This window comes from Cynara cardunculus (genome assembly GCF_001531365.2).
Source record: "Cynara cardunculus var. scolymus isolate 2C chromosome LG 11, CcrdV1, whole genome shotgun sequence".
Taxonomy (NCBI): Eukaryota; Viridiplantae; Streptophyta; class Magnoliopsida; order Asterales; family Asteraceae; genus Cynara; species Cynara cardunculus.
This window is the reverse complement of record NC_037538.1, coordinates 1,682,127-1,696,101: the sequence shown is the minus strand read 5'-3', so window position 1 is coordinate 1,696,101 and position 13,975 is coordinate 1,682,127. Positions and strand designations below refer to the sequence as shown.

General features: G+C 34.8%; 2 protein-coding genes across 5 annotated transcripts; both read left to right on the top strand.

The window, feature by feature from the left end:
• The first annotated feature begins 2,352 nt into the window (after positions 1-2,352).
• Positions 2,353-5,566, top strand: LOC112521258 (mitochondrial dicarboxylate/tricarboxylate transporter DTC-like). Its single transcript, XM_025130012.1, has 6 exons — positions 2,353-2,519; positions 3,410-3,493; positions 3,779-3,840; positions 3,987-4,348; positions 4,843-5,057; positions 5,176-5,566. Exons 1-6 carry the CDS (start codon positions 2,400-2,402, stop codon positions 5,230-5,232), a joined length of 900 nt encoding a protein of 299 aa, XP_024985780.1. The 5' UTR covers positions 2,353-2,399; the 3' UTR covers positions 5,233-5,566.
• Positions 5,567-7,362: 1,796 nt separating this feature from the next.
• LOC112521637 (DNA damage-repair/toleration protein DRT102) lies at positions 7,363-13,059 on the top strand. 4 transcript variants are annotated; one of them, XR_003070100.1, is made up of 3 exons: positions 7,363-8,310; positions 11,402-11,526; positions 12,371-13,050. XR_003070100.1 is itself a non-coding variant. In XM_025130610.1 (2 exons), exon 1 carries the CDS (start codon positions 7,402-7,404, stop codon positions 8,305-8,307), a length of 906 nt encoding a protein of 301 aa, XP_024986378.1. In that variant the 5' UTR covers positions 7,363-7,401; the 3' UTR covers positions 8,308-8,310; positions 9,051-9,069. The 4 variants fall into 4 exon arrangements, 1 of the variants encoding a protein (XP_024986378.1); XR_003070102.1 differs by lacking the exon at positions 7,363-8,310 and adding an exon at positions 10,323-10,801 and having other exon boundaries at positions 12,371-13,059; XR_003070101.1 differs by lacking the exon at positions 7,363-8,310 and adding an exon at positions 10,324-10,679 and having other exon boundaries at positions 12,371-13,059.
• Positions 13,060-13,975: the final 916 nt, after the last annotated feature.

Sequence of the window (13,975 nt, the reverse complement as noted above, 5' to 3'; positions counted from 1 at the left end):
CTTATTAATTTCTAGTCAAACATTATTATATACCTATCAAATACAGATTATTGTTAATTTTTGATTTCTTTTTTCTTTTAGATGTCTCAAAATGGTTACTTTTTATTTCCACATATTAAATATTTTTTTATCTTATTTTAATAAATATATTATTTTACTAGAAGTAAAATAATTAAGATATAATCATCAATAATAATTAAACTATAAATTCGATAATTCTAAAACCATCACATAACATGATATGTAATGTATCAGTTTCGAGAACGGAGGGATATGACCATCCCCACCCTCGTCCAAATCTCCGTTTCCGTTTGTAATAAACTCAAAATTCCTGAATTAAACCGGGTTCGTTCTTGTCAATGCATTTTTTTTTTGCCATATTTAGAAGTCAACCTTTACACAAATGGAGATATGAAATCAACCACAAACATGTTAATAAAGCTTGGTTTTGGGCCCAATTTTGTGTCCATCTTGTGAGGCCCAATAACATGGTTGTATTTATATACATGGGAATTGGGAAGGGATAACATGCCATTTATGGGCTTTTACTCTAATGAATTGATCAATAGAAAGATGTATTTAGTTTATTCTTTTAAAGGTCGATATACTTATTTGTTTTTGCAAAGAAACTCTACCAAATAAAACTTGTTCATATTATAGTTTCAAAATACATACGGTGAAACACAACAAATTAATACGATTACACGTTTTAGTATTTTACGAACCTAATTTTTTTCAACTTTCGACGAATAAATAATACGATGACACGTGTCATTGTTGGCACCAATGTAGGTCCGTATATGTTGTCTGATCCGACCCGGATACACCAATAGCTGAAAACAAACAACCGTACAAAATAACACACATAAAGTTGCAGAGAGTTAGTTGTGACCTGTGACGTATGACAAAAACGGTTGGGGGGCCCATCACGAGTTATTTGCCCAATGCAATAAGCCGACAATTGGTTACGTGGACATCGAAAAGTCTTCTAAACCCGAGGTTAGAATTGGAAATTCAGTACAAGAAGATGGTGCAATAGGAATGGTGGTTGTGGGGGTCCTCGATAAAAGCAACCATAATCCTTGCCATCAATTTTCACGTAATCTTCCTAAATTACCCTTACAGTACAAGAATGTGTTACCGAAACCATCGCCTATCACCATCTGTTTACAACTTGTCATTGCAGGAATCTTGAAAGATACCCCATCACCCACCCCCCATATACCCATGAATCTTTGGGTTCTTTTGAAATGACCATTGTGCCCTTGACTACTTTTAGAAGTCCAATAAAAGAAAAGGGATGTCAACTTTGCTTCACATAAACTCCATATTACAATTTACAAGTGATGCAAAGTTGAATTCAACAAATATTAAAATAAAGGCATGTTATTATATGCATATTTATTTATATAAAAATCAAATTAAATTATATAGTAACATATACAAAAAATATGTTCTGATATATGGCATTTGGTTTACATAATGATTTTTTAAGAAATAGAATTTGTCAAAAGAATTGGAATCAAGAAAGAATTTAGAATGAAATGTTATTAGGTTTGACCAAGTGTTTGGTTGGCAGAAATGAAATGAAATTTGTCTAATGAATTGGAATTTGTCTGTTTGGTTTGCAACAGAATTGGAATGAAACGATGAAAAAGGACAAAAATACCCTTTCTTTGATATTTTTTAATTACAAGTAACAATAAAATTAAATTTTTTTTAATTTATTCCGGCAACTCAGTTTCATCCTCACTATATCTCCAAATATTCAAATACTTAACGAGATCCACGTTTATGAAGACATGAAACAAAAACGAACTACAAACCACCACAACGATGTACGGAGCCATAGTGATATCCTACGGGAAGAAATTAGAAAATTGATAAAGAAATCCAAACGAGATCGCTGAATAGAGAAACCACATTCCATAGGTAACCAAACATTGGAATGAAATTTGATCAATGGAATTGATAATTCCAATTCCATCAAATTCCGATGGATTCCGGCAAATCAAACGTCCCGTTAATATATATATATATATATATATATACATATAAAAGAAAATAATTAATAGATTAATATACATTTATCCCACAAATAAAAACATTGTAGGAAGATGGAATTTATGCTCACATAAAATGAAACGTTAAAATTTGTATCATAGGAAGGGCATTTTCGTCAATAAAATAGTAGTGGTAGATTCGCAAATTGATGGAAAACCTAGGGACCAGATGTGAATATTCGACGAATATAACATCAAAGGGGAGGTGGGGGGGTTATCATGGTATATATATTTGTGTTGTTTCTCTGCTGCTCCATTCGAATCTCTTTCTCCATTTGCGTTCGCCTCCTTTTATCTCTCCCCCTCCTTTTTTGATTTTTCCAAAATTTTGTCAAAATGGGAGAGGAGAAGCCAAAGCCAATCGGAGGTGTATGGCCGACGGTTAAGCCGTTTGTCAATGGCGGAGCATCTGGTATGCTTGCTACATGTGTCATCCAACCCATCGATATGATTAAGGTATGTAAATATTTTGCGTTTTAACTTCTTATACGACTGGGGTTTAAGTGTTTTTTTAGATCTTGTTCTTTAGATGAAGATTGGTTTCTCATAATTGTAATTAGTGGATTTCTTCAGCTCACAGTGATAGGAGTCTGTCTGTGTGTATTAGATCTCATGTTAGGTTTCAATTCTCTATGTGGATTCCCCGTCATTTGATTTGGTTTTAGCAACCGGAACAACCGAGTATTGCGTTTTATCTTAAATGGAATTATTCATCCTGGATCGGATGGTTTCAGACGATATACTTATAATGGCCTTCATCAAAATCCCATACAGTAACTATAAAGATGAATTGTGTACTTTTTTATGATTGGAGATGTCTGATGTTTGATTGTGTCCTGATGAAGTTTGATGTATGGAACATGTTACTCTGGGTGACAATTTTAACCTGCTTTTTTTGTCTTAAGTTGGATCAAATCTTCTTGTATCAATTTTTAGAGCTGCAGATTTGGCACAGAGTTATGAGTCTTCATAGGCGTTTCTTTGATTTGGAATGTTGATGTATGACAAAAATAGCCTATCAGTAAATATGATTCTGCTTTTTAGCGACCCAAATTCACTTTTTAGCCGATACTTAAGTAGAAGGCCTACGCATTTGAGAAATGTTTTTCGGTCAAAAGAAAAAAGGATCCTTACGCAGAAACCTTACGCATATGTGTAACGAATCTTGTTTTTTTTGCCGAAAAACGATCCTTACACATATGCATAAACCTTCTACATTAGTATCGGCTAAAAAGTGAATTTGGATCAGAAAATGGCTAAAAAGTGAAAAACCTGTCAGCTTTGACCATTTATGTAAATCTCCCGGATGTATAATGTTTTTTTTCTTATGGATGTGCAATTTATAGGTTAGAATCCAATTGGGTCAAGGATCAGCAGGCTCAGTGACAAAGACTATGCTGAAGAACGAGGGTATCGGTGCCTTCTATAAGGTTTGTCCTTTTCATATACATCTACGGTCAATCCTTCAGTTTTTGAATGGTCAATTTGTGCTCGTGTTGTTTTTGCTTATCTGATCATTGGTAAAGATGTTCCGATGCCTTGACTGTGAGGCTTTATTATAAAACGTCCACGTTCCTTCCGGGATTTGGCACACAAGATACCTGGATTTGTGTAACACTTTGTGATATAGCATGATTTTATATATTGGCATATAGTTTAATTGATCTTTTATGCTTTAAAGAATCGATAAAGTCTTCAATTTGATTGTTGAGCAGGGCCTGTCTGCTGGATTGCTTAGGCAAGCTACATATACAACTGCCAGACTTGGTACATTCAGGTACTACTTCTGTTTCTTTATCATACTTTTATCAATTCTTTGATTCAGGTGCTACCATTAATGTTCATATGCATCCCATGAATGTCTTCCTGTTGCTTTACAATACGATGAACTTACTTTCATGTGATATTTCAATTACTCGATAGGATTCTGACAAACAAGGCACTTGAGGCGAATGAAGGAAAGCCTCTGCCTTTATATCAGAAAGCTTTATGTGGGCTGACTGCTGGAGCAATTGGAGCGTGTGTGGGAAGCCCGGCTGATTTGGCATTGATTCGTATGCAGGCTGATGCAACATTACCTGCTGCCCAACGTCGTAACTACACAAATGCATTCCATGCTTTGTATAGGATTAGTGCCGATGAAGGAGTATTGGCTCTTTGGAAAGGTGCTGGTCCAACCGTGGTTAGGGCTATGGCTTTGAACATGGGAATGCTTGCTTCTTATGATCAAAGTGTGGAGTTCTTTAAGGACAATCTTGGTTTTGGTGAGGGTGCTACAATTCTAGGTAAGATTAAATCTGCATAATTTTAATTTCATTTGTTTGGATGTTTTGTTTGATGCAAGTGTTTACTCATTAGTCCAATATCTAACATAGCCTTCAATAAAACACAAATCTCTGTGGACTGGGGGTTGTTTGGTTGGTTTTCCATCAAGTCTTATATAAATTAACCTGTCTGTATAGATTGGAAAGGTTTTTGTTAGGGAGAGTGTTTTCATAGATGAAATGAGCATGTGTTTTTAACTGAGAGAGTCAAGTTTGGAAAAAAAACTTGGCTTTCTGCATAAAGCTTCCCCTTAGAAGCTTACTGTGAATAAACCACTTTCTATATCATTAAGCCACTACCAAACAGTCATAAATAGCTTACCAAATAAGTTTTCAGTCCGATTAAGCTCATTAAGCTGCTAACAAACAAGGCCTACGTCAATGATATCAAGATTTGTATTTGTAAGGATTGCTAGAGATGTTTTGTTTATTTTTTTCTTTCTTTTGGTTGGCAGGTGCGAGTTCTGTATCGGGATTCTTTGCTGCAGCGTGCAGTTTGCCTTTCGATTATGTGAAAACTCAAATACAGAAGATGCAGCCTGATGCCACGGGGAAATACCCTTACACGGGATCTCTAGATTGTGCCATGAAAACGCTCAAGGCCGGGGGACCCTTCAAATTCTATACAGGGTTTCCAGTATATTGTGTTAGGATTGCCCCTCATGTCATGGTACTCTTTTCTTTCTCGATTTTGGATGCAGAAAGGAGTATATTTGACCTCAAAAGTCAAAAAAGGGTAGTTAATTTTTATATGTATGTTTCTGATCAGTGGATTTTTGGTGACACAGATGACATGGATCTTCCTTAACCAAATTCAGAAGCTGGAGAAGAAGGCTGGATTGTAATTTTTGTTGCGGGAACATAGAGTTGGTGTCGAGCAGTATCAGAAATAAACCGCCGTGTTGTACTTGTCGCGGATTTTGGTTACTTACACCTCCAAGTAAAATTTACAAGTCATCTGAGTTCTTGTACCTTTTTGAAATGAAGCATAGAATTGTTATAAGCCATTTGAAAACTATAATTCTTTAGGGGGTAGGAGTTCTTTTTTAAACACATTAGCAAGTATCAAGCTCCTGGTTTGTACCATTTATGGTTGGAGTGTTGATTCAACATGTTTTTTGAGCAAATAAAAACCAATGTGCCTCAGAAGTTTGGAGTGGATTCAAAAGAATTTATATGAATATTTGTCAATTTGGAACTTTATTTTATAACATCATATGTTGTGTTTTTAGTGAATATGTTTCGGATACATATTCAAACATTTATCGGTTTATAAAAACAAATAAATCTTATTAATTAACATCATCTGTAATAAATAAAAATTGAAATAAAACTTTAAAGTTGTTTACCTAAGGTCCTTGGAGCATCCCCGTTCTTATAAGCAAAAAATATAGCTTCTTATAAGAACTAACATTGTAGGGTTCTTGTGAGAATCTCACCCTCTTTGAGTTTTTTTTACAAGAACCTTGTTTTTTACCTTGAAATTGATGTAAAGTTGACAATATGCTAGTTTTAATATGTTTTTTTTGACTTTTATATTCAATATATTAATTAATATGTATATATTTATGTAACTTATATTATACATGGGACCCACAAAAAGGATTTTTATAAGAACTATCATTGTGGAGTTTTATTTAGGTTATTAATTTAATGAGTTGAAAATGACTTAGACAAAAAAGTTGAAAAAGTGGGAGTATTGGAGGTTCTTATAACAACCTCTTTTTTATATTTTTTTGTTGTCAACCAGTCTCTAACTTATCAAATTAAGAATTCTTTTACAAGTTCACAATGATAGTTCTTATAAGAATCTCTTTTTTGTAGTTCTTATTGATTCTTTCAACATCAATAATTATTATATTTAATCTATAGTAATAGTTATAAAATCAAGAAAAAAAATATCACTTTTCACAAACTCCCATGATAAGAACCAATGTTTTTGTTCAAACATCTAGAAGACATAAGGTTCGTATAAGAACCTCTCTACAACAGTCGTTCTTATAAACCACTACACTTTTTGATAATAAGAACTTTGCATTAGAGGTGCTTTTATATCGCAAACTTCTTATTAACAGATAGTGAAGTGATTTGTAAGAATTACTATATTGGAGAGTTATTATAAAAACCTTATTATCTTTAGGTTATTACCATGAAGTCTATGAGAATTGACATTTTCCTAGTTTTTATTTCATTTTTTAATTTTATAATTATTATTGATGTTGAAAAAAATCAGTAAGACCTACAAAAAGAAGGTTCTTATAAGAACTATCATTGTAAATTTTTAAGATATTTCTTAATTTGACGAGGTGACAACAAAAAATGCAAGAAAAAAGTTTTTATAGAGATGTTCTTACAGAATTTCCAATGCAAAGTTCTTATAAACAAAAATTATAGTTTTTTTTTACAAGAACCAACATTGTAAAGAGTTCTTATAAGAACCTCTTTTTTGCATTTTATTGTCACCTCACTTCCAACTTATCAAATTAAGAACTCACATAAAAATCCACAACGAAATTTCTTATAAGAATCTCCTTTTCTGGTCATGTTTTTTTTAATATTAATAATTATTATATACACAATATTAATAAATATAAAGTCAATAAAATATATATATATATATATATATATATATATAAACTAGAAAATTGTTATTTCACACAAATTTCATGATAAGAATCAAAATCCTTACTTTAAAGTTGTTGTGAAATGACAATTTATTAATTGTTTTATATATTTATATTTAAGTATGTGTAATAATTATTGATATTAAAAATTATTATAAAATTATTATTGTGGACTTTTATATAAGTTGTGAATTTGATAAGTTGGAAGTAAAATGTATTTTTTTTTAAAGAAATACAAAAAATATGTATGGTTTAAGATTAAGATAATTTTTTAATTAAAAAATGGTCTTATGTTTTCGAGAATCTACGGATGATGCATATACATGCAGATTTAGCTTCAGTCTTTCCGTACGAGTCTCCATTGCTGTCCACAGACACCGCCTCCATACGATGGCCCAAAACCCCCACCGCCGTCTCAAAATCGTCGTCGGTGCAGACGCTTTTGGTTGTGCTCTCAAGGATGCCCTCGTCTCCTACCTTCAATCCATCGCCATCGAAGTAGAGGACCTCGGCTCCGATGACTACTACTACGTCGGCGAAAAAATCGGCCGGATCGTCAGCTCCTCCGCCAATTCCTCCGAAACCGAGATCCGTGGTCTCGTCGCCTGCGGTACTGGCGTAGGTGTTGCTATCTTCGCGAACAAGTTCCCCGGCGTCTACGCTGCCACCTGCCTCACTCCCTCTGACGCCATCAACGCTCGCTCAATCAACAACTGCAACGTTATCGCTGTTTCCGGCATGTCCACTTCTCTCGAAACCGCCATCGAGACCCTAAATAATTTCCTCAACACTCCCTTCAAATCACCTTGTCCTGCTTCGAAATCGGAACCCTGGCCTGAAGAAATCCAAACATTTTTCGATAATTCACTTACAGAAATGGCTAAGATCGGAACTACTCCGCCAATTTCCCCATCCTCTTGCTCGATCTGCAACTTAGCCGCCGGCCGTGACTTCTCTCCAATTGAAATCATTCCCGGTGGGTCTATGAAGATCGTCAGAGAAACACCGACATCGGCTGTAGTCAGATTCACGGCTGGGAGCATCGAGCCGGCTCATCACCATAAACACGGCCATGATGTGGTGGTGATGAAAGGAAGAAAGATTGTTTGGAACTTGACTAAAAGAGAGAGATTCGAATTGGGTGTTGGTGATTTCTTGTTTACCCCTTCTGGAGATGTTCATAGGGTTAAATATTTGGAGGATACAGAGTTCTTCATCAGGTGGGATGGGGCTTGGGATATCCAATTGGATGAAGATCTTGCCACTGCCACTGCCAATTTGGAGAAAGAAACATAACAGGTATACTTCAATTTTCATTTCCTGTTTGTTATAGACTTGTATGTGGATGATTACAAGTGTTTTGAGTAGTGAAGTAGATGGTTTCTGTCTGTATTATGGTTTTGTGATGATATGATCCTGTTAAAGAGAGACTTTTTGATTGAATAAATCGGTGGAATTGAATGCTAACATATGTTCCTGTGAGAAACAAAGGAGAAGAAGATTGATTTAATGCATGTTTGTTAATGTATAGATATGCATAACTGTTTTCGAAGTATGACGATTTTTAGAATGTTATGCGTGGTTGTGTTGTGTGCATTTGAATTGTTGTTATTAAATAAGTTGCTGAAATGTTTATATGAGAAACCTTGGACTTATTTAAGCTTAATAGATACGTAGTGACTGTTTCTAATAAGATGGCAAATCGGCAACGTCTAGTTAATATGCTATTTAAGATGTTCTTCTATGGACCTATAATGAATGTTTCAAGATCCGACTTGGAGATTGTGTCCAAGTCCTCGAAGGATATTTCTTGTTTATTGTTTGGGAGATATCTTCTTTGTGATGTTATTTTTATGGATGTCATGGTTTGTAAGATAAGTTATGATGTGTATGCATAGGAAAAATGAGAATTTTTTAAAAATATATAAAAGGTAAACTGTATGAAAAAATAACGTATTTTAACTTGATTTTTGTTTTGGATAACGTATTTTTAAAACTTTCATTTTGGTACCCCAATGCCAAATCCTTATCACCTTCAGGTTGCAAAACTTCACCATAAGTCTCCTTTGCTAAATCAAGAGAAACTATTGTCCACGAGTAAGATGAGCCGAAATCTCGACTAGCTGCCCAATTCGAAAACTTACCATAATCATCCAAGGGAATACCATGAGGAAAATCACCAATTTTCTTCCAATTACCATATTTCGACGAATATATCTTCACCTTGGTGTCATACTTAGCTCCATTTTTGAAAACGCAAGAAATTCCATCAACTTTATAATCATCAGTGGACTCATCGTACCCAAAACCATACAACACATACCAACCAGACTGCACTTTGAAACCACAATATGGTAACCTGATCGATCTTCTAGTACTAGGGTTCCAAATAAACAGAGTATCTTCCTCAATCGTTGGAAAAGAGGGGTGGGAAGGGCAACCGGCGATGGCGACCGACGAAGCTGTGGAGGTGACCGGCGAAGCTGTGGAGGTGACCGGCGATGGAGACGGTGGAGGTGACCGGCGATGGCTGTGGAAGGCGACGAGTTCTCGTGAAGGCGACATAAAATGGCTGGAAGAGAAGGGGTGTGGAAGGGTAAAGATGGAACAAATGCAATCTGAATGGTTGAGTGAGGCCCTAGACACAAAATGGTTAAGAGGTTAATGTAACCATTAAGAGGCTTATATTTTTTTGCCAAACAGCCCTTACCTTCTACCGATTAAGAGGTTGACTCTTAATGTCATCATTAAGAGCCAAACAAACAGCCCCTAAATGTTAGTGTTTGGACGAGGAAAAATAAAAATGTTTATATCGGTGCCAAACTGGTAATAAACAGTTTCAGATAAGTTAATTTTTCATGACTTATGAAAAACTGTTTATTATCAGTTTACCATTTTAACCATTTTTTTTATTAATGTTTGTTAATTATTAATCTTATTCATATAAATTTTTGTCAAATATATTATTATAAATGATGAAAAAAAATTACAAGTTAAAAAAATAAATAAGTCAATAATATGGAAGACTGTCATTTTTGGTCATTTTACATATATAAGCAAAATTTGTCAAACACTAAAACTTATTGCTTTTTGGTACCGCCATAAGTTAATCCAAACACTTGTTACAAAACTCTGATTTAATACCACATAAGTTAATAAACATTTTTTATAAAAAAATATAAGTTGTTTTAGATAAGCAATCCCAAACACCACATAAATTATAAAAACAAAAATCATAATTTTTAAAATGAAAATGGTAATTTACCCTGCTACGGGCATGTCCCATATCAAGTCGAGTGTTCTTGCATGGAAACCGACGGGACCTTCAAGGATATTGACCTTCATAATCTGCCAAAATCATCATCACTCTCGCCCAACAACATCAGATTGTCAAGAAAACACAGAAAGATTAGAGGAGAAAGGGTTACGTTTCACAAAACCTAATAAGTTTGTTGAAGTTCATCAGTATCTTGAATCTTGATGGGCATGTCTAGAATCGTTTATATCCTTACGTGTGTGAAGTGACCCATAATAGATAGATTGCATAAAACCTTTTGGACGAGAACGCAAGTTAGCGAAGGAGAAGGAGATAAGAAGGATGAATTAGGGTTCCGTTCCTGGATTTAAAATCGCATCATCGATGAATTTCTCTGCACTCCTGATGTTCGGTATGTTGTCAATTTGGTCTTCCGTTTCCTCATCATCGATATGTCTTCCTCCAATTGATCCAATCGTGCACCATCTAAAGCGTCAATCTCCCATCACCATTTTCCCCTCTTGGCCGATCGAAGTCTGGTTTTATTTACCGATTAAGAGTTTATTCCCAATAATTTTATATCCAAAATTTCAATTACGTTTAAATTGGTTTGCCTGTTGTCGTTGATTAATCCAAATTACTCTATTTCATGTAGTTTCCATCAATTTCTGGCTGTTACACTGTTTATTAGATTGCTTATTGTCAAGAATTGCATGAACTGTTTTCTTTAATTAGGGTTTAGGGTTCTTGTTGCACATTTGGCAATAAGCATATTGTGTGTTTGAGAAAGTCATTACTGGTGATTCAGTTCCATGTATCCACAAATTCATCATGTCATGATTAAACATTCTTTAACCTTTTCTCTGTAATGTTGCTGCATTTAGTTCAGTTTCTATCATATATCACTTGTTCATTCAGAAATCCTACATTCTCTTGAACTCTGTACGTTATGGGCTCGATCACATTGTATTTGCACCACCTTTTACGTTCAAAGTAATGGTAATTTTTTGTGGGTTATGCTCAGAGCCATATCTTGTTGAGTATTTGGGTTATGAACTTATGATCATTGAGGTCTAATGGTTAATGACGGAGTTGGATTCATAAAAACTTACGTGCTTCATGTATTCAATGCAGTGCTTTCTTTCTACATAAGATTGCTGGTGTGCCCTCAATCGTGTTAATGAATAAGACAAAGAGCATTCGCCATCATGGTCCAAAAGATCTAAACTCTCTTTTGCACTTCTATCAATGATCTACAGGTAGTGTTTTGCATATTGTTATACTCACTGTTTTTTTTGATGTCGCATAGTGGGGCATCCATGGTGGTGAAATTATTCGCTGGTACCAAAGGGCGATTGGCTCGGTGGTACCTGATAGAGCCCGACCTCCCAAGAGGTCAAGGGTTCAAACCATAAGTTTTGTGACCAATAAAAACGCACAAACATAGGACCCGTAAGCTTATTAAGAGCTTGTGCAGTTATAAACAAAATGAAGTTTTTTAGTTTTTCAAAATATCAGGCGACAAAAAAGCTTATGAAAAAGCTCCATCAAGCATCCACAATGGTGGAGCATCAGGGCCTCTTGGTTAGCAGCATAATGTGACTTGTAGCTTATTCAGTCAGCTATGCATGACTGTTTGGTAGTGCTTAATGATATAGAGGAGCTTTATGCAAAAACCAAGTTTTTTCCAAACCTGTTCCTTACAATTAAAAATCACGTTTCTTCCACCTATAACCCCCCCCCCCCCCCAAACAAAAAACTTCTTACTTTATACCGACAAATTAATCCACACAGACAGCTTTATCCATACAGGACTTGGTGGAAAACCAACCAAACAGCCTTTGAGTGAGCTTTTTCAAGAAATGTGGGACCCACATTCAAAAACCTTGCTCGTAACTCTACAAGCAAAAATGCGTTTTTTTTCTTTGGTCGGTGCTTCTTCATTGTTCTTATGTGGCCAATAAGTTTTCAAATACGTTTTGGATGCTCTAAGTTTAGCCATCTAATTGGTCACTGATATTATTTTGCCACCTCCGTAGTTTGATGTCCATTTTGCATAAGACTTATTGTTTAATACGGCTTTGTTTTCTATCTCGTTTCCAGGACTCGATCCTGTACTGTACTTGACTGAACATGAAATCAACTCTTTCAAATCTCGACCGACAGTTGGTCGGTCATGGAACAGAAGGTCAGTGAAGGATATGGCTGCAAACGAACCCTATTTGGCATCTTCCCCGGTGTTTATCTTGTTGAAAATATTATCATCCAACACGATAGCTCTATGGGTTCAATACATTTCTCTCTTAATTCTGGCGATTTTCGGAAAATCAAGACTGCTTTTTGGTTGATCTGAAGAAAGCATTTAGCAAGCCAAAGCTTTGGAATACCAGGAACTTGCAGAAACAACAGAATTGGTTTCCACCTTCCATTGCCAAATCAAGAGACAGATAATAAGACATGAATCTGTTGGGATCATCCTCTACCTAAATGTGAGATATACTGAATTTGATTGGTTTGGTTTTATTTAGAGCTAAAGCCTTGTTTACTTACTACTGACTGGGTAAGCAGTTGGCATGTTTACTTTAAGTCACTAATCTGATTGATGATGCTGCCTAAGCACTTACTCGGTCAACATAAAAGTTTCACTTACTCGGTCAGTATTTATTCGGATCAAATATCTTACTTAGATCGCAATCACCCAGTAAACTTTTACTAGATAAATGCCCTTGAGTGTTCACATCATGGCATGGAGTTGTTTAAGCTGAATAAAATTGTTTCATGAAAGTGTTCAATATGACCAAATTGTTTCATATAATTTTTTTCTTGATCAAATTGTTTCATATATTTTTGTTTATATGTGAAAATGAGATTGTTCCATATATTTCTCATTTTGTGGTATCCAACTCAGTATTATTTGCTGAAGCATTAAACGTATATCACATCACTCACCACATCAATATCGTAACCGGGTTAATGCTTCAACCGGTTACCCAGGTACTTAAATGTATAAAACTTTACATCTTTGGTACCAAAATGAAAGTTTTGAAAGTACATTACTTAAAATACGAATCAAGTTAAAGTAAATTACTTTTTCATGCAATTTGCCCATATATAAATACACAAGTGTGCATAATAGTTTTTATTTAACAGTAATATAGTGCCTGTTAACTTCATCTTCATCGCCGTTATCTGTGGGAAGTACAATCTCAAGTCTACAGATATTTCTTTTAGAAGAACTTATTAAATATTAACTGTAAAATTCAATTGATTATGAAACGATAAACAGGCTGATCCAACTCCTTTTTGTTGTATGGTTGTGCCATCCCATTAATTTTAGTTCACTAATTAATTTTTAAAAAAATAGTCATTCAAGTCTGTTTTTTTAGCAGGTCGGATCTAACGAGCCGTTCTGTCCATAAACAATTCTATTCCTGATATAAATATCTCTTCATCGTTGCTTCTTTAAAAGTAAATTATAGCATAACCCAATCTTTACTGAATCAAATACGTTATCCTACTAAACCAACTGAAGTTTGCAAAGATATAATTCCATATATAACCTCACTGAGGTCTTAACTACATACCAAATATTTCATTTGTTTTCAGACGGTAGTAAATTAGATTATGGATCGTCATTACATCGATAGATAACTTTTATGACCGCACTCTTGCATGTTGTACCATTGAAATTTTGTTTGTGACGACATA